At 43.5% G+C, this 20,821-nt stretch overlaps 2 protein-coding genes across 3 annotated transcripts; both read left to right on the top strand.

Annotated features, from left to right (window-relative positions):
* Positions 1 to 1,915: 1,915 nt before the first annotated feature.
* On the top strand, positions 1,916 to 15,297 carry sapcd2 (suppressor APC domain containing 2). Of its 2 annotated transcripts, none has more exons than XM_047570015.1 (6): positions 1,916 to 2,909; positions 5,493 to 5,626; positions 10,345 to 10,491; positions 12,000 to 12,101; positions 13,555 to 13,665; positions 13,759 to 15,297. In XM_047570015.1, exons 1-6 carry the CDS (start codon positions 2,129 to 2,131, stop codon positions 13,885 to 13,887), a joined length of 1,404 nt encoding a protein of 467 aa, XP_047425971.1. In that variant the 5' UTR covers positions 1,916 to 2,128; the 3' UTR covers positions 13,888 to 15,297. The 2 variants fall into 2 exon arrangements, with proteins under 2 accessions (XP_047425971.1, XP_047425970.1); XM_047570014.1 differs by having other exon boundaries at positions 13,552 to 13,665.
* Positions 15,298 to 18,776: 3,479 nt separating this feature from the next.
* Positions 18,777 to 19,769, top strand: LOC124996935 (proteinase-activated receptor 3). Its single transcript, XM_047570360.1, has one exon. It carries the CDS (start codon positions 18,792 to 18,794, stop codon positions 19,680 to 19,682), a length of 891 nt encoding a protein of 296 aa, XP_047426316.1. The 5' UTR covers positions 18,777 to 18,791; the 3' UTR covers positions 19,683 to 19,769.
* Positions 19,770 to 20,821: the final 1,052 nt, after the last annotated feature.

The following is a 20,821-nucleotide window of genomic DNA, read 5'->3' as shown; positions in this document are numbered from 1 at the left end:
GTACATGTCCAAAACAAACGGTGGCGTGGACAGGCCCTTTTGGCACGTGCTGCAACCGCTGGCGTCGTTTACAAAGCCCACAGAGTGTGTGTCTGCTCTGTGCAGAAGATAAAGTGATGCATGTGCGTGACAACGTGGGAAATAGAGACGGGGGAAGAGCAGGGGTGGGAGCTCAGTTGTCTGAATCGATGAGCTGAGTAATTACGCTGAGCTGAGCTGCAACTGGACACTCTGTGTGCGTGTGTGTGTCTCTATATTGTCATTCTTTTGGTTTTATATATTGAACATGAAGTCCAAAACTATTTCCTAAACAAGCGGAATTTCCAATATATGTATATATTTTTTATCCCATTCCATCAGGGGAAAAATCAAACCCCTTTCACCTATTTGGCCCTTCTCTCTCGCCTGCAGCCATAATCAATGCCCATAAATTAGTATATTAAGAACAACTGGTGTGTGATTGACTGTGACAGGGAGGGCAGCTCATATATTGAATTCTGTGTCCTATCCTTAAGGCTTTTATTTTTTTATTTTTTCATGAAGTCAAGTCCACCGGATATTTGGCAAGCATAACAGGGAAAATGCGTGACTCAATATCTGTTACAAAAGAAAATAGAACAGGAGGATATGGGCACCATGAGTAAATTACAAGGAGCCCTTTGTAGCAAAGTGGCAGCATCTTCCAAGTTAATCGTTGGTGCGGCCTCCGCAGATGACGATGGGACATCAAGTCTGGGCAGGTCGGGGACGAACTGCGCAAAGGGCTTCTATGCGTGACTCACAGCTGAGGAAAAGAAAAACAGGAAAGGTGTCACTGAGGTGTCAGAAGTGGTTGTGTTTTGATTCTGTGAAAACCGGATGCAAGTTGTGTGCAGGGATGTAGCATGGACTGCTTCCTTTTCCATACGACTGAGGGAAAATCTTAATAAATGATGTTATATCAAAGATGATGAATGGATCTATTTAGGAATAGAGAAACGTGGTTTGCATTTATTCAGGGTAAGATTACATGAAGTTATTTTTCTTACTTGTTAGTGAGCTGGTTTGGAGGTCAGGGCTATTCAGTGAAGTCTCATGGAGAGTCATACTAACCAGATAAGTAACTCATAAATTCAAGATTATGGCGAATTTCCGGTATAAAACCCTGAAAGTTGTTAGGCTTCAAAGCAAAAGTAAACCTTAAAGAAATCAAAACCACAAATTCTCAATCACAGAAATGCATTTGTTTGACTGCAATGAATAGCTTTAACAAACAGACACATTATATCAATAACACATTTTATTATCTTCACAAGAATATAGTTTTACATAGTGGGTTTTACATACAACAAATGTGTTTTAGTATAATATCTTTATAGCAAGTTCACTGGGTACACTAACCCTTATCTTCACATTATGGTATTTGTTTAAACTAACCAAGAGAGACTTTGATTCGACTGTTTTCATTTTGGAGGCTGTGGTTTGCAGAACTATTGAATTGTAGTGTGTTGCTCTGACACATGGTTTAAGTAAATAAGATAAAAAAAAATGTATTCCATTCATGTTGCAACTGTAGAGTTTTAAGTTATTTAATGATGTTAAACAAAGGGGATCTGCCCGCTCTTGGTCGGCCGTTTGTGGGGCTGTAAGGTGACACTTTGTCCAGCTCTTTTTGATTAACTGGGGCTCCATAATAATATCCAGGCTTTGTATGAATAACGTCTCAGTAATAACAAAAGCGCAACTCAAACTGGAGCCTGCCTCGGCCCGCGGCCAATCAGCGCCGAGCGGACCTCGGCTCGCGGCCAATCAGCGCCGAGCGGACCTCAGCTCGCAGCCAATCAGCGCCGAGCGGACCTTAGCTCGCAGCCAATCAGCGCCGAGCATACCTCAACCCACAGCCGTTTGAAGGGCGGTATCGATCAGAGAGCGGAGAGAGGGGACGAGGAGGTACACGCTTAAAATAGAGTAAAAATAAAGCAGCATTTTTTTTGGCTTTAACATAAATAAATGTTTGTTTTCTAGTGAGTGGAACATAGGCTACCTCCTTTTATTAGTTTCCGCGTTCGGCTGTCGGTCCATTTAAAGTTAGCCAACTTGTGTTGGTGTGTTTTTGAATGGTTAGTTTGCGGAGTTCATTAATACCTCAATGGCTTTAATAGCGACGGACCAGGGCTGCAAGCTGAACGGAGTTTACACCGGAGTCGGGTCACGGAAAGACGTTTTCCCGAGCCCCGTTGGCGGCTTTAAAACTACCAAAATGCAGCCCAAAGAGACGGAGTATTCAACAGATGGTCTGCCCAAAGCATTCCTCCACAGCCTGCGGACCCTCTTTGACATTTTGGATGACAACGGACGGGGCTACGTGCACATCTCCGAGATCGAGAGCCGCTGGCAGGGGGCAGACACCCGGGACCTGCCCGGCGGGGTGCTGGCCTGCCTCCGGAGGGTCACCCCACCTCACGGCTGCCTCACCTTCGAGCGCTTCGTTGCGGGGCTGCGTTACTCCATGCTCAACCCGGAGAACAGCTCCCACTTCAAGGCCCAGGCTGCCGTGCACCCGCAGCCGGCCCCGAAGCAGAAACCCGCCCCGCCGCCGAGCGCAGGCGGCGCCGGGACCCGGGTCGAGAGCAAGGTCCGTCCGCTGGGACCGAGCAACGTGACGAACACCCAGCAGCCGCGGGCGCCCTCCCTGCAGCAGAGCCGAGCCAGGCAGGAGGAGGGGTCCGGGTACCAAGCGTGCGGGCCGGCGAGGTACAACGCGGGGTTCGAGAGGTCCGGGCGGAGTCTGGAGCGGATTCCCGGAGCTCCGGAGGGCGGGTGTTACCGCAACGACCCGGTCCTGGTTACCAAACCCACACAGCCTCAACAGAGCAGGGTCCGGTCCATTGAGTCCCTGGCGCTGGAGTCACCTCAGCTCCAAGGAGCGAGTAAGTAGGACCACGGTGTTGTGAGAGTGTAAGATTTGGTGGGAAAGTTCATTAATGAGTCTTTTATCTTATCGTCATCCCAGAAGATGAAGCCCCAGAGTCTTGCAATTTATTGCTAATACAAACTGCATGTTTGCTCTGGTTATTCAAGGTGCTGCTGTCATTAAGTTATGCACCTAAATATATCAACCCTAATAGATTTAATTAATTAAATGATTCAGTCAGAGACGCTGTTACGTGTTAATGGACTTTGATTAATCCTGCAGCCTATAAATGTTAATAAAGTGTCCATTATAGGTAAAGTCTGAAGTCTTATCACATCTGAAGGTTAGTCAGAGATGTGCAATGAAAATCAGTCCTCGAGAAGTTGTGCATAATTTAAATTTTTTTTTTTTTTTTTACCTTTGTTAAGTGATTTATTCTAGTTTAGGTTTTTAGAGGTTTATTAGAGATGCTGCTGCTTCCATCCAACCCAGAACAAACTTGATGCTGCACTTTGGCGAGTTGCCGCCTGATTACATGTCCAGTAGAGCTGGACAGACACGTCCACTCCCCTCTTACTCTTACTGGATCCAGCATCTATTATAATGTAATTAGATGCATTATTTGTCAAATCGGCTCACGTTTCACTACAGTGCTTAAAAACGTTGAGCACACTTCAGCACACTCCTCAAGTATCATCTTAAACAGGCCCTGTTTAAAGGGCCTCCGCTTCAGTCCCGAGTGCCGAGTTGAGTAATTGCCGTTGTTAACCCCAGGCCAGGTCAGAGATCACGTCAGAAACCGCAGAGATTTATCCTTCTCGAGGGGTGGCTTTCTGGAGGGAGAGAGTCGCCCCAGCTATGACTGAAGGAAAGGGTGATGGTCAGTTGCGTGCATCGTCATTTGTTCGGTTGATGTGTTGGATGGAGGATGGAGAGGAGGTGGCGCTGCTGAGAAATTCCCAGTTGCCTACTCATTATCTTGTTCAGACACGGACTCACTGTTCCTTTTTTTGTTCTTGTGGTTCTTTCGCATTCTTTCTCCGTCTCTCTCTGTCTTGCGCTCAGCTGGAGTCGCTCCGAGTTTGCATCATCTCAGGTCATGCTTGTCTGGAGCTGTGATAACAATGACACTCGCGCTGTCTGTGTCGAGCCTTCTGGGCCTTTTAGTGCTTGCATCACTTGTTTTCACATAGATGGACGGATAGACACGTACGCTAAATGGTCAAATAAACACGCACTGCTCGTGTTTTGAGGTAGGTTTCTCAGGTTTCTAAATTAAGGGAAAAAAAACAGCAACTTTCTGTCAACATTTTAGGAATGAGCTGTAGTAAAAGTGTGGCCAATCTCCCTATTGAACCTCACTAATGCTCACTGGGTAAATTACTGCAGACAGATTCGTGCAGGTCATAACAGGAGATTTCACATAGGCTTAATAATCACCAAAGCATTCAAGCGAAAGATTCATCGATCACATAAGAGTGTAAAGTTTAGGTGTCCACATATTTTTGGCCGTATTACAGGCAGCCCGGCAGCGACCGTGCTGTAATCTCTTGCATGCAGCCAAACCCTGTTGGATTAGTCCAGATTACAGCAGACAGGCCAGGACTCAGTAAATCACTGCGGCAGTGAAATCCTCCCCAACACCCTGGACTTCATCACAAATTCCCGACTCTCTCTTTCACTGTCGTTTGTTTTAGGAAAAGCAGCTGCGGCGCGTACGTAAATCCAAATATCTGATGAAGGTGATAAAATACCACAGAGCAGCTAATCAGGGGCGTTGCGTCACATTTTCCATTTCGACAGCTTGGAGACTTTCACGTTATCGTACCTGCACGTCTTTTAGATGTGATAAGGATAAAAAAAAACACCAAAACTGAAAAAAAGGCAGCAGTTTATACAAGATTATCAGAGCTAGAGAGTAAAATCACTGCTTTCTCATTTTTTCCCTTGATTGAACCAATCCCAACCTGAAATTTGCATTTACCGCCTGTCCTGTTAAAATACTGATTGTTGTGTGTTGTCAGAAATATTACCTGAAGTGTGTTTCAGAGTCTCGAGCTCAGACATTTCATATGTTTCTCTCTGCACCACTGAACTCATCCTCAGTCAATTCATCTAACAACTTTAGAGTCGGCCTTTAAGGATGCGGTTTTGGTTCCCTGTGTATTTCAAAATCAATAGTGTAGTTTCCATTTAGTGAAAACCACCCTGCTGAGTACAGCTCCCTCCTGTGGTGTAAACCGGCAGCTCCACATGCGCCACTTTGTTGTTGTAAAATTCGATCTTGCAAAGACACAGAGCAACTAAGCATATGAAAACATAGCAAGACTTAGATGCAGTTTGACTAATTCTTCTACTATTGTAGTATGACTAGAATCACTGTGAGTTGTACTCATGTGTCATTATAGTCTTATTGTAACACACAATGTATTGCCTTCTTTACCACTGTCTAACGTGTGTTTTCGTATCTTGCGCTGAGCCTTTAAAATGTTTTCACAGATGGCACAGTGTGACAGTCGCTGTATGTTCTGACTGAATGGCACGCATTAAACGCATTCCAGGCTCCAGCTGAAAACGTCTGTGTTCCATTTGTCTCTAGGTGTTGTGAAATCAGGTTTACCGAGATCTCAGAGCGAATCAGCAACCGGCTTTTCTGGTGGCTCCAGGCGGCACGGGCGGAGCCGGGAAGAGCAGAGGAGGCACACCATTTCTAATGGAGTGGATTACGGAATGGTTGGTGTAGAAACACACACGCAGACACGCACTTTTGTCGCACACAGACCCACTTTCACAGGTGTCAGGTGTCAAGCAGCATAAGCCTCTGTGAACTTAATTAATGAACTTGTTGACATATGTTTACTGGAATTACCCACTAAATCTTAATGGGATATTAACAAACCGTACTCTGACAAACAAGGCAAACTTCATGACAAGCAGTGACCTGTGACTGAGTTTGTCATTACGCAAGAATGTTGCATACCTAAACCTTGTCGCATAACAAACATAAAATAATAGTTTTAAATATTAGAAGGAGTGCCACAGCTTCACAAGTTAGCTGATATGTCAGAAAATGAATGCAATATGCATAATAACATAATGATAATAATGAAAACGTCTCTTTTTTTATCCCTAATGGGGCAAATGGTTTTATAGCCAGCAGTCAGAAAACACACTACAAATAAAGCAGTTTAAGATACATGAAATACTAAAAAACTGACACAATTTCACGACAGGGTAAATAAATAAGTCACCCGACCTTATTTAAAAGCCCAGTTGCCACCGAGAGAAATTAGTTGGTTTGTCGTTACCTGTGGCGCCACAAATTTGCGGCCTCTTCCTCAACACGGAGTTGATTTTTATCTTTGTGGCCCAGAAGCCCGTACCAGCTCACGAAAGAAAAGATAAGCACAGATTCCCTAAAACTTAGATAAAACATCTTAAAAAATAAATAAGATCAACATCGAAATTTCTGAGCTTGCGATCTTTCTTGCACACAACATCCATCCACTTGTGGTGCAAATGTGAGCTTATCATCAATGAGGGTGCCAGGGTACTTATATTGATGGGGAAACAGCCTTTTTTTTTTATACAATCATCTCTTTTGTTTTTGTGACATTGATATCAAGGAAGGAAGACTCACACCACTGAATGGTGTTTATTTCTTTACAGAAAAACGTTACTGGAGATTAGAAATGTGTCTTTGCAGGTGTCATTTACAACAGGGACACACAAAGACATGTATCAGAAAAGTCATGTTTTATCGTTTATTTCTCAGGCACAAACCTCTAATATGAAATGATTTGCTTTTGGATTCTGGGTAGGATAAAATATGCATGTTTAATATGACACTGCCACTGTTTTCTCACATTTCTACACTGTGAATTTGATTTGAAATGTTGGATGAATGAATGAATGAATGGTTTTATTTGATTATTCTCAAAGCCTTCGGTGAGTGTCTGTTGCTGATTTTGCTGGTGTGTCTGGGACCATTTTTTAGTCAGCTCAGCATATTTAATCAGTGGTACAAATCGGAGACATCCCTCAGATTGTCTGTTCACAAAACACAAATATTTATTGACGATTTGCAGGTCTTTCTATGTTCCGTGCTAGTATAGAAGTGGTGGCATATAGTAGCTCCTCTGGTTTCACCCAGGGGAGATAGGACGTGTCGGTCGGCTCGTAGCTGAACTCTGTGTGACGTGTTTAACATTTTGGCCCCGTTACAGGTGGTGTGAGGTGAAGTAACAGGTGTTGTCATCATTGCCAGTAGGCATTTTATGCGGTGTGTGTGTGTGTGTGTGTGTGTGTGTGTGCGTTCCTTAAGAGACGAAGTGTGACAACCCACAGAGGATTAGTGACGTTGCATAATCGGGAAAGGGAGCGTGTTGAGGCAAGTATTTCTGTGTTCAGCCAAACTAGAGGGCTTAATACGTGTCAGTTGAGCTGTGATGTGTCATATTTTTTCACGTCGTATAAGGTCAGAGAGCGGAGGCTGAATGGTGAAAGATTTATAGAAATGTGTGGAAAAGATCATTGCTTTTATTTAGGGCTCGGCCGTATACTGGTTCATGCCAAATATTGATGTGAACGATGTGAACTTTTAATAAGTTGTATTTGTCCCTGTCCCCGTTTTGGATGACCTTTTCCCCATCTACAGCTGTCCCCGAAAGTGTCCCTAACTTCAGCTTTTTATGAATGAGAAAAACAAAATGTTGCGCGCAGACTACAGTTATTACGGTAGTCGGTCGCGCTGCTATTGAATATACAGACATAGCAGTTTAAATATGTTAAAATATGAATAAATATGTAAACATTAAGATGTAATTGTCCCCATTTCTTCATTTCATCTTGATAACAACTTTTTTTTATTTTATTTTTTTTTTCTCCGAGCTGTAAATGTCCCTGGATTTCCACATCAGCAGACTGAGATTATTCTACAATGTTTACTCATCATAACAGTAAAATACTTCATCCTTAGTCAATCTACTGCATTGATTCCTCTCTTAACCAGCAGAAAATGTTGTGAGCACGTGACTATATACATTTTTGGTCATGCTGCCCAGCCCTACTTTTATTTTGAAAATACAATAGTGAAAACGTGAAACTGGAGGCCTCTTTTCCTCTGTTTAAGTTCCGATAGGTCCACAGATCCCCCTCCCACCCCTCTCTCCCCGTGCCTCCCCCGCCCTCTGCCCCTCCCACCCTCCAGTCCGGGGCTCATGCCTCCTCTCACTCTCCGACTCTCCCCCTGCCTCACCATTTCTCACTCTTTCCAGCTCACCTCCTCTCCCTCTTTCTTTCCCCCGTTTGTGTCGCGTCTCCGTGTCTTTTTCCTCTGGCCTCTGTGTCCGGAGAGGTCTGACCGACCCGACTCCCCTCCTTCCTTCCTCCCTCCTTCCCTGCCCCCTCTCCTCCTCCCCCTTTCCCCCTGTCCCTCCCACCCAGGCCGACTTGGCCCACTGTTGCCCTGATGGTAGTGAGCCGGGTCGGGCCCAGGGGCCTGGTAGAAGTAGAGGATTCGCTGGGCAGGCCCGGCCCAGCCTGGACGGCCGTGTGGGCTGCCTACACCACCGTCTTCATCCCCCTCAGCAGCAGCCTCTACAGCAGCAAGGCCCTGCACTTTTTCCTGTGGGTGAGTAGGATGAGAGGAGGGAAGAAGAAGGGAGGAGAAAAGGCAGAGGTGACTTTAAAGGACTTTAAAGGACTTGTCGGTTAACAGAGGACATGCATCAGGTTGTTTTGGCGTTTAATCGGGACAGTTGAGACAGTGCAGGAGGTAAAAGGATGCGATCGCTCTCATGTGTTTGAAACTATTTGTGTGAATTGGTTAAAGGGACTATGGGACATGTTTATCGTAGAAGCTCACGGTTCATACTTGAACTGGAATGAGTCACCGTTGAGAAATAAGTTGACTGACAGAGCTTAATAAACAGCAGTGTTTCAAGTCATTTGTCGTGTGGAGCTGCCAAATGTTTGGTGGTAACAGCTGCTCAAATGTGAAGATGTGATGGATTTTAGTTTGTTTTATAGAATTGCTCAAATGTGAAGATGTGATGGATTTTAGTTTGTTTTATAGAATTGCAGGTTGAATATTTTTGGGTTAATGAATTGTCATTTCTTACTGTTTTCATAAACTTCATAATTAATATATTGATGAAAATGTCACTGAAAAGAATAGTTATTGTAACCTTGTGACATTTGTGTTATGTTGACAACAAACAACAGTGTTATTATTCACCAAAACTACATTCAGCATCTCTGAACCGCATGTATTTCAGGGACTCTAGTTTTGCTGCTGTACAGTGGAACGTCAGTCCACACGGTTCTTTGTCGACGACGTTTAAAAGGTTGTTGTGTTTTTCTTTGTGTTTTTTTCTCCAAACGGCGTGGGCAACAGGCGTCCTGTCATTGTATGTGCGTTGTTGTGCGAGTTCACGGCCGCTCATTCAGCCAGAAGAGAGCACAGAAAAACACACACATGTCCATGTTTTTCATAACCTTTCAGCCTCTGGTTCCTCTCTGTGTATTTTCTCCTTTTTTTCTCCCCCCAGTGTGTTTTCCTGCCTGTGGCCCATCGCACATTCATGCAGCCTGACACCGGGTCATGCCTCGTTCTGCACACAGAAGCCCCCCCTTCCTCTGTGTACGCTCTCTCTCTCTCACGTCGGGCTCTTTTTGGACAGAGCACCAAAAAAAAAAAAAAAAAAAGAAGTGAAACAGGGCTTGATTTGGGTCTCCCTGCGCTCTTTGTGCTCCGTCAGTCTACGTTTGCCGCGTGTCTCCTGGTGCATTAGCGGTGATCAGTGGAATGTAGCGAGCTGCCACGGGTGGATAGAAAGATGACACACCAGGTGGCTGAATGCCAGCAGTGAGGCCTGGATTGTGGCAGTGTGCCGCATGGACAGCCTGGTCAGCACAACTTAATGCAGCAAACACACACACACACACACACACTGACACACACACACACACTCTTTCTCTTTCACAAAAAACACACACACACACACACTGGGGTGGCCATAGTTGAAGTGGGTCCGCTGTTTACCCCCATTCTTAGGTTGCTGCGTGGTTGCCATGACGCCGGACTGATTGCTCCTCTAAACATTGTTCGGGATGGGAGAGAGTCCGGCACAATTGGTGTGGCGCCATTGTCTCGTCCCGCACAAAAGACTTAGCTGCAGATGCCCTTGTGAAAAGATGCGAGTCTGTCCGCCGTGCAGACTGCTGGCAGCCAGCGATCAGCGATTAGGTTTAGTCTTGGCAGCGATTTGAAAGCTCCCTTAGCGATGGCATGGGAAATATGAAACTCCATGAAGTCTGTGTGAATGAGAAAGTGACTTCAGTTGAGGCTGTCATGTCCCTAACCTCTAATCTTATGTCCCTCTTTTTTTTTTGCCATTTCACACTTATCCTGTCCCCACATTCCCTTCTTTTCACCCGAACTCCCGCAGCTGAAGCAAATGAAAGAGCTGGAGCAAGAGAAGGACTCCCTGCTGGCCGGTCTGGAAGTGGTGGAGCGAGCCAGAGACTGGTACCAAGGCCAAATCCACAATGTCACGGAGAGACAGCGGCAGATCGGCCAGAGCTCACAGTGCACGGTTAGTGAAAACACCTAAAAAATAAGAAAAAAAAAATACACCTTACCTTTAGAACTACAACTACGACAATATCAACAACTGGCTAAATAAAAATTAAAAACAAGGACCACTACTAGGGGTGGGGATCGCTAAGTTTTGTCCAATACCAGTGCCAAACCGGTATTTTTGAAACGGTGTCTATGCTTAAAGAATCGGAAACATACAAACTTTATCCAAGAACTGTGCCTTTTTATTTTTAAGGTATTTTGTGACGTACAAGTTGAACAGAATATTGACAATATAAAATAAAATTCACAACAAACTGTTATAATTATCATAATAAAAACTGTGGCATGGGGTCTAGCGGCCTATCAAAGATGCTATGCATCGTCAGATGTTTAGTTAAAGTCCCTTGCACAATGTCACCTTTGAGCACTTTTGGGGAGAAGTACAGTCAAACTTTTGACCGTTTCTCTTTAGGCATCTTGAAGGTTCACTTCCACCCATGCAACACGAGATGTCACGTCACAGCAATAGAGCGGGCGCCAAGGGGGCGCCAATTAAAAATGGCAGTGGCACCGAAATTACTTTTGCTTTTCGGTCAGATCAGCACCGGTGACGTTGTGGTACCAAGTACCGGTACCCATCCATAACCACGACTAGACTTTTGCCACGTGGGTGTTGCCCACCTGAAACACACATAACAACAGTGCATTAGCAGCTTCTTCTGGTGTTTCTGGTCATTGAATTAAAACTAATCCCTCCAGTTACAGCTGTTTCAAGTGTGCACTACCCACAGATGTTCCTAAAAAACTCCCCACCGGTCATTAAGAACTGAAGAAAAGTGGCAAAAACATGGTGAAATGTATCAGTAAATACAGTGATGCCGGGAAAAATGTGGATTATTAAATCAAATTAAGGGCGACTGGACTCGACAATGATCCATACGAACTAGTATGGATTTGGAAAAGTGGATTAGCCTCAGTTTCAGTTCATTTCAGTTATGATAAATAAAAGAGCTTTACTCATTCTGACACAGTGAGAAAAGCGAAGGTGCAAATAAAGGCAGAAATTAGTTGGACAAAAAGAACCACTGATAATGTTATCACCTGAGTATTTTTAAAAGGCCTTCCAGAAAATTTTCCCAACACGCATACAGCTGCCAAAAGTTAACTTTAGTCGTGTCACAGCAGCTTGGCAGTGCAGCAGGGTGTTCACTCTTCCCTGGAAACAATATTCTATCCAAAGTAGAGGATTAATCTGACTACACCCTTTTTCCAGTGACCGGTCACGCTGCCCGTGCAGGTTGTTTTTTTTTCGTGTTAACTGCAATCAGGCGATGCAAATTATAGGGAAATCACATACGCCTGATTAAGTAAAAATAGCTGCATGTTTGAATTTATATCCTGGTGTTTTTATCTGTGCAACGGTTGTTTTTTTTTTTTTAAGCAGTTCGTAAAGTCGTCTTTCTTAAATTTCATACCGCCTTTCTTGTGTTTGTTTGTTTTTTTTTGTTTTTCTCCTCTCAGGACTTCTTCACAGAAGCCAGTCAGAGTCGCATGAACGTTCTCATTCCCAAACTACAAGAAGTCAACCGCTGCCTTAATGACCTCATTTCCTGCACAGGAATGGTACGTGTCTGTGTCTGTAGACGTTTTTACATTGTTCTAGGATTTAAGCCAGGCATTGTTTTGTTTTGTTGGAAAAGTATAGTTTTTGTTGGTTTTTCTGCAGAACGAGTCGAGATATTAGAGATGTTAAGATAATTTAATCATCAAGTGAATTAGTTCTAGAAACTTTTCACTTTCAGAATAATGTTTGTGTCTGGGATTTGTTGTATTTCTATAATATTTTACCACCAACTGGCGCATCCCACATATGAGGTAACTCACGTCCAGCTCTTATTTGTCGGTAAATCTTTTAAATTCCCGTATCCTGGCCGTGCCCTCAGAGTAGGAGCTTCAGTCGTGTTTGGGATGTTTTGGACTAATCTCGTTGCGCGGTCCCGTGAGGCCGGTCATGTGAAACCAGTCTCTCAGAGCTGCACTGAGATTTCTAACCAGATGATGCAGGACATTGTGTCATTGTATTAAAGAAAAAAAAATGATCCAAGGAATTTATGAATGGAATACTTGAGTTTCTTGAGCGATACTAAGAGATGATTAATGGAAGTAGTGTATTAGCGCTGTTCACTTAAAAATGTGGATGAGTTCAGAATATGCAGATCAGAGATGTTTATTTAGATTCATTTCAGATTCATTTCAGCCGTCAGTATTGGTTTTTACATTTTCGGTGCAAACACTATGTGAGAGTTGGAGTTTAATCCAAAGAAAACTTATTTACTTGCGGTGTCACCGTGTTTTCATTTTTCCCATGCATAGTCATGTGTTCACAGAGGAATTAATTCAGTAGATTGACTAACGATGGACTATTTTACTGTGATGATGACTAAATATTGTAGAATAATCCCACACTAGTAGCAAAGCAGGTTTGCTCCATGTTATCAAGATGAAATGAAGAAACAGGGACAATTAAGGTTTCATTTATTATTTAAACATATTTAAACTGCTATGCCCGTAATGTCAAAAAGCAGCGTGGCCAGCTACCGCATAATTGTACATTTTTTTTCTCATTCATAAAACGTTAAAATTGGGGACAGCTATAACCGGGGGACAGGTCATCTAAAACAGGGGGTGTCCCCAGAAATCAGGCGCCTCTGGTCACTCTAAAAAAGAAAAACAAACACCGGTATGTCTGTATATTAAAAATTCATATCATAACAGGGAGAAAAAACGGTATTCAGTATGAAATGGTATACCACCCAGCCATAGGAGAAATGACAGTTATTTTTTTTTTGTTTCCAGGAAATGCTGCAAAGTTTGTTTACAGTAAATATTTCTCAAAACAGATCTGAAATCCGATGTAGTAAAATCAGGTAGCAGGATGCTGGGTGACCAACATTAGAATTGTAAATTATGATATTTCATAACAAGATGAGTTTTAGTAAAGCTGATGTGAATATGTGGCGTGTGTGTGTGTGTGTGTGATTTCAATCTCCAACGGTTCCTCTTTATATCCCAGCAGTCGTTTCCTTCCGGCGGTGCTCCGACGGCTACAGCTAACTCCCAGCCTCCCCCCCCAGCTCCCCCGCAAGCCATCCACAGACTGAAGGGCCAGAACCGACTCCTCACTCAGGTTCGACACAGCCTCCAATGCATCGTCCCCCCTTCCCTGAAATCACAAAGAAACGTCGCATTTCTCACACCTTTCCCTTCTCTTTTCTTTCAGGAGGTGACGGAGAAGAGCGAGCGCATCGCTCAGCTGGAGCAGGAGAAGTCGGCCTTGATAAAGCAGCTTTTCGAGGCTCGGGCCCGCAGCGCGCACGACACGAGCACCATGGACTCCACCTTCATCTGAAAACGCCAAACGCCAGCGAGGAACCGTCGCCACGACGCCCTCTTAACGCGTCTGCGCTGGCTCGGAAGGAAGACTGACACCGACTCTTGTTTACCTCACGGCCCGTTTGTGGCAGTGTCGCACCTTCAGTCGTGGACGGCCTCGATTACAGTGAACACCCCAAAAAATCCCACCATGCACTACCTAGACGTGAGCACTCCTGACCCGACGCGACCCGAGACTTTACTTGCTGCCTTTGCTGAATCACTCTTCCCACGAAGCAGAAAAGACTAGAAAAAATTAGTCAGGTCTCATGATCTCACCACTCCATTTCTTGCGGGATTACAGCATCGATCTCCACTCCCACTACCAAGAGACTGCTGTACTGCACGAGGAACAGAAGAACCTTCTCCGGGACTCCAACGATTATATAACGCTCCAAAAAGCTATCAGACGGCGGGGGGGTTTGTTTCTGTTGGAATAAAATGCCATACACTCACAAATGAAAACAAATTCTCAGCTGCACCGGCTTGCTGTGACCTATCAGTTGTTTTCTTTTTTTTTTTTTTTTAAAGTTTGGTACTTTGATTTAATCAGTATTTTCTTCCTTTTAATGTAATTCTATGAACAATAACATGTTTACCTGACATTTCCTCTTGGTTTTTATAGTGTTTAATTAACAGAGACAGAGAAAGAGGCAGAAGGATTATGGAAAGAGCAGTTTGTTTTATAGTAGCATGTTAAATGTTGAGACTGCGATGTTTGTTTTTTTTTAAAAAAATGAAAAAATATGGGAGGACAGTCTACAAGCCAGCGATACGTAAAAACGGAGAAATTTGGAAGTTTGCACGTAGAAGAAAGCTGTGGAGGACGACCGCGGTAGACGATGAATGTGTTAAGGTTGGGAGATCTTCTGACGTCGCGTCAGAAACTAGAAACACTACAATAGATACGACCTCGGCCCAGTTATCGCTACGGTTCCTCGGCTTGTATTTACAGAGGATTCCTGGCTGGGGGTCGCATTTTACGATCAAAATATTTATCCTCTAAAGAGATTTCAGTTCGAAAACCCGGGGATTAAACGTCGGCACGGGTGTGATTTTTGTTCTTGTATGTCTTCTCTTTTGAGATGATGATTTTAGACTAAAGTGTAAAAAATATTTAGCCATCCACAAGTTTACAGACATAAGTAGTTGGTGGGTGGTGGTAGAAAGAAAAAAAGGAAGCACCATAGTTTTCTAAAGGATCTGTACGGTACTGGGGGGACGTCTGCACATAGCACAGTTGTATGCCGCCTGTTTCCCACTTTGTTTGATTGTATGTTATTTGCTGCTTGAACTACACTACGTGTGAAACACTTTTCCCTTTGCTTTCTATTGAAATCACTCAAACTTCGGGTGAACTGTCAGAAATAAAAATGACCAAACTCTTTTGACTGTTTTTTTGTTTTTGTTTTTTTGCAACTCTTTATTTAGTATATTGTAATGACAGCAGATTATAGCAGAAATAGATTTTATTTATAGGTTTGTTTCTATACAAACTTCTTTATCTTAAAAAAATCTATGATTTTGTGTTGTTTGTATATATATATATATATATATATATATATATATATACATGAGAACTAATCACTAATCTGCTTTGACCATCATATTTCACCATTCTCAGAATCATTACAGACCATTTTCTAAAAATAAGGCAGTCAGCGGTTTCTCTTCTCTTCTCTTCTCTTCTCTTCTCTTCTCTTCTCTTCTCTTCTCTTCTCTTCTCCTTTTGTTTTACTTCTGTATTTTGACATGAGCGGTCGCACCCTGCCTTCACATTTTATAAAAGTAGAAACTCAGCTTTACATGACACGTTATGTTCAGTCGCTTCACCAGTCGTGAATTAGGAAACTGTCCCTTGACGTTAATGTAATCTGATGTAATTATTGCAGCACTTTTAATAAGGTGCGTACTTGTGGAAACGGCACATTTGCTGAAGTCAATTAAAACTACACTCATGCGGTCGTAAATTTAAACAATCCCACAAATGTAATGTTTGTTTTAAATCAATGCAGTGTCAGTTTCCCAGAGCAAGTAGTGAAATGATGATGAGTATTTAAACCTTGAGAGGTAATAATAATTGCACATATTATGAGTGTTTGTTGTGGAGCAGGAAGTGAAGACCTTCTGTATCGTTCCTCCACACAGCGAGGGTGAAGCAGGGTTAAAGCAGTGACGATACAACGTTCTGCTGGGAAACCTTTGGACCTGGCATTAGCGTGGATGTTACTTAGACATGTGCCACCCACCTAGGTCACACCAGACTCGTTACTGTCATAGCAGAAGCCAACCCCAGCAGCATGCAGCCTGACTCAGATCCACAAAGATCCAGAGAGGCCCCTCCCCTCAACCCATAGGACCCACTAACATCCCTCCTTCCAGTATCAACACAGGCAAACCAAGGAATTGTTGGGGCCTTTGAAAGAAATGGAAAAAGGTGGCTCTCAGATGGCTACCCTTTGGTAGATATGGCAACCATAAATCTGGAGGTCCTACAGAACGTCTACATAGCCTGAACTAGGATGTACATCTTTGTCTGGTGGGGGGCCCCCTCCCCAGAACCTGGGATCACCACTGCTTTGTAAACTTGTGACAATCAACTTCATTCTGTTAACGTGTGCTTGCATTTTGATGTAGTTATGAGTTAGCGTGTTAGCAGCCCGACATTTGCATTTAACCCAAAGAAGCACTTTGCTTAAATACAAAGATAGCGAAACTGTCCGTGTTGGTCACGCTACGAAGCCGCCATTAAACGTTGTTTCTAGTTATCACTGCATTTCACGCTCTATGACGAACAAACGAGTCGATTGAATGTTTGAGGGTCAGGAGCAACGAGGTGAAAGGTCACCTGAGAGGTCATCCCGTATTCCTCCGAGTCAACACTCTCAGCGGATGCCTCACCCAATTAAACTGTCACCGGGAACGTGGCGGGACACAAGCCTCCGTTTTGGCAACCCACCAGACGTCGCACCTCGAAACATGTCAGCCTCACGTAACATGTTACACGCGGTTACAGTGTAATTAAATCAGAAGTGTCTTGCATCAGTTGTTTACCGATGATTTTCCGTCAGGCACCATTGGTTTGTTGCATCATTGCCAATCAGCGTGAATGGATAACAGCTTTGCTACAGCACGTCCTCCACTCTGATCTCTTCTTCTGGCTCTTTCCGATCAGCCGTTATTCCATTTTATATTTCAAATGAACTTCAACACATTAACAAAAGTTATGACTTTATGTATTTATTCATTTTTTTTTAAGGAGTGATGTTTGCACAGGTGTCATGCACAGACATCATGGATCATCCGGGGGAAGAGTCCCAGCTTCCACGCCCTCATCTCCTCTCTGTGATTGGACAATCAGAGTCAGCAGGATCCCTGAAGTGTTAGCTCATGTTCCAAAAAGATGTTTTCTATTCATTTTGAGGCGGTGGAGGGGGTTGCTCAGTGTTTTCTCACATCGGAACAGAGGAGTCATCAGGGTTAGGAGTGGACACCCACTCACCTTGGGAAGTTGCATCTCAGTGAACAGGTGAGTGTCATTTTGCGTAAACTGGCTGCAATTTTAACATTTTTTCTTTTTTCAACATTTCATTTTATGTTGGCGTCTTGTGTGCCTTCTTCAGGCTTGCGTTAACATCCCGGCGGTGGGTTATGAGTGCGTTTTTCAGGAAGCTCATGAGGCTCTATGTGTTGTCAGACTGCACATTTACATGTCACCCTTGATACAGAGATAACAGAGATAACGCCTGCTGCTTATTGAAATGGTGAAAACATGTAGGTGTCTGAGGAGAAAATAGGCGGAGGTGTCTGCGAGAGAGTCGAGGGGAAAGGTGATCTGTTCATGAGAGCATTAAGACCTGGTTTGAGGTAAGAGCGTCTGTTTACCATTCAAAGCTACACAGGACAAAAAATCAATTGAAAATTGAAGCTGAGGTGCGTAGGATAAATTTACTTTGCTGTCAGAGGTCTGAAATGAATTGACTGGATAGCTTTTGCTCCATTGATAAAACTGCGGATACACCTCCTAAAATATCACACTATCATATGTTGAATGAGAATTAGAATTAGAAAGACCTTTATTTGTCCCACACTGTGGAAATTGCAGTTTTGCATACTTAGGGGCAGAAAAATAACAAGAATCAAGAGTGGATGGTTTAACAGATAAATGATCAGATAAAAATAGAATAGAATAAACAATATATATATATACATACATATACACATATATATATATATATAGTATTGGCATATATACAGAAAGTATTGAATTGCAACAAAAAGTGTTGAATTGCATCCACTGCATTAATCCTTCTGTATATGATGTGTTTTAGTCCTGATTAGTCATTATTTTCTGTGTTATTGACTGTGGATTCACACTTTGTCATGTTTCGCGTAGACGCTGAAAATATTTTGTGGGGGAGGATTTTAGGGGAAGTGGTTTAGATATATATATATTTATATATATAAACAAATAATGGGTGTTATAGCTGATAAGTTAATGCGTCGGTGTTCAAAGTCTAGTGCCCGTAGTCAAGGCCTTTTTTTTAGGTAATAAAATCTATATTAGACAATAGAAAGAAAAGAAAAAGGCCACAGTTGTCAATCACCTAATTAGATGTTAAGACACCAGTCCTTGTGTAGGAATAAAATAAAAACACAAACTGCCTCTAATAAAAAGTGTTTTGACCATAATAGGTATGATTTTGTTTTCAGACACCTCCCACTGTTTTCCCTATTTCTACAAATCTCAAAGTTATTTCATGAGAAGAGGTACTTTATTCCAACTTTATGACATGAGCTGTATGCTATTTTCATTTTAATCTCCAACAACTCATCCTGATATGTATTTGTCCAACAGATCTCTGAAACCAGCCGGCCGTCATGGACGTCTTATACATCAACTCCTCTGTGATCCTCATGTCACACAGACCTCTCAACTCCACGGCTGCTGAGAAGACGGTGTATGAGCAGTGCATAAACATGCCCGCTCTCCTGATCTGGTACCTCGCCCTGCAGTTCACAAACATGGTCCTGGGCATCCCGGCCAACCTCATCGTGCTGTGGCTCATCCACAAAAACAAAGTGGACTCCTCCACCTCAGATATCTTCATCTTCCACCTGGCAATTTTAGACGTGCTCTTCTGCCTCATACCTCCGATGGAGCTGGTCACTGTCATCTTCCTCAACAGCAGCACCATCTGGTACGTCCTGCGCTTCTTCTACGGCCTGAAAGACTCTTCGCCGCTCTTCCTTTCCTGCATCTGCCTGGACCGCTACATGGCCGTGGTCCACCCCATCGCCTTCACGGCGCTCAAGGACAGCAACGTCAGGACGGTGATGGTCGTCGTGGTCTGGCTGGTCACGCTGGCCTACGCCTCGGCTAAATGTGTGGGCAGCATCCCCAACTTTAACAAGGTCTTCACGTGGATGATCCTCGCCGTGTTCGCCTTCATGGTGTTCTGCAACATAACAATCCTGTGGGCGCTGCGACAGTCCGGGCCCGGCAGAGACGAGATGCACCCCGTGAAGAAGAGAGCCTTCAAGATGGTCCTCATAATTCTGGCCATCATAGTGTTCAACTACTTCCCACCTGTTGCACTCTTCCCCTTTCAAGAATACTTTGACCCCGACGTGTTTCGCTGCTATATTTACTATTTGGTCTTTGGCTTGATGGATTTCAGCAGCAGCATTCAGCCCATGCTCTATCTGTCCAAGGAAAAGCTGCCGTGGAGCGTCAGCTGCTGCCAGGCGGCCACGACAGAAACGCCGTAGGAACGCGCCGTGTAGGTGGTGGATGGTTATCAATCCATTATCGAATGAATGTACCGTTGCTGCAAACTATATGAAACAAAGGGATGTTGAAAATGCTGGTTAATAAAACCCGGCTTGTGAAGTAGAAAAAACTTTAAACTAAGAATGCTTATAAAAATATAAATAATGATTTTTTTTCAATCAATTTACAAATTGCAAAGTGAGCGAACAAAAGAAAAATCCAAGTCACATCAATGTTTGGTGTTACTACCCTTTGCCTTCAAACCAGCATCGATCCTTATAGGTTGCATGAAGACAGAAATTTTGTAGGATGGTATGCACAGTGGTCAGCCAAGGAAACGTAGTGTGTGTATTTCCCTATGAAATTGGAAGATGTCCAGCAGTCCCATCAGCTCAGACCTGGCAGACGGCAGTGGGACCCAGGTACAGCCATCTACTGTCTGGAGAAGTCTGGCCAGAGGTGGTCTTCATGGATGAGTTGCAGCCAAAAAATCCATATCTCTGACATGGAAACAAGGCCAAGAGACTCAGCTATTCACGAAAACATAGGAATTGTCTCTTATTACGGCTACCGACTGTGAAACAGCCTGCCAGAGGGTGCAAGGCCACGGAGACTGTTCATACTTTTAAAAAGTGGCTCAAGACTCATGTTTTCAATCAGGCTTTTACATGATTTTAATTCGTAAAATTGTATCACATTTGATGCTTCTAATTTTTCTTAATTCTATTTGATTTTTATTTATGTTATCAATATTTTATATGGCATATATTAGTACCTTTATTTTCTTTTATAACCTATTTTTGCTGTTTAAAGAGTGTTTAAATGTAATTGTTTTTATATTTATTTATTTATCTATTTATTTTCTTACCACATCTTACTATTTTAGTCTTTTACTGAGTGTCCAGTGTTTCCTCATGGGGGACCGCCACGCTCGGGGTTGTTCCTGTGCCGTCCCTTGGGTCCCTTCGGCCTGGGTGGTTGGACGCTCTGCACTTGGGTGTGGAGTCCACCTCTTTGCCCAGATCGGGGTGATCTTTGCGGTGGCTCCCCTGTGGTCAAGGGACTGGGACAACCCCTTGACGTGGACGGGTCCTCGTTGCCTCAAGCCTCATGTGTCCTGCCATGTCTCATTAACAAC

This window comes from Mugil cephalus, chromosome 19 (genome assembly GCF_022458985.1).
Source record: "Mugil cephalus isolate CIBA_MC_2020 chromosome 19, CIBA_Mcephalus_1.1, whole genome shotgun sequence".
NCBI classification, from domain to species: Eukaryota; Metazoa; Chordata; class Actinopteri; order Mugiliformes; family Mugilidae; genus Mugil; species Mugil cephalus.
Note: the sequence above shows the minus strand (reverse complement) of the source record. Positions and strands in the feature narration are given on the sequence as shown.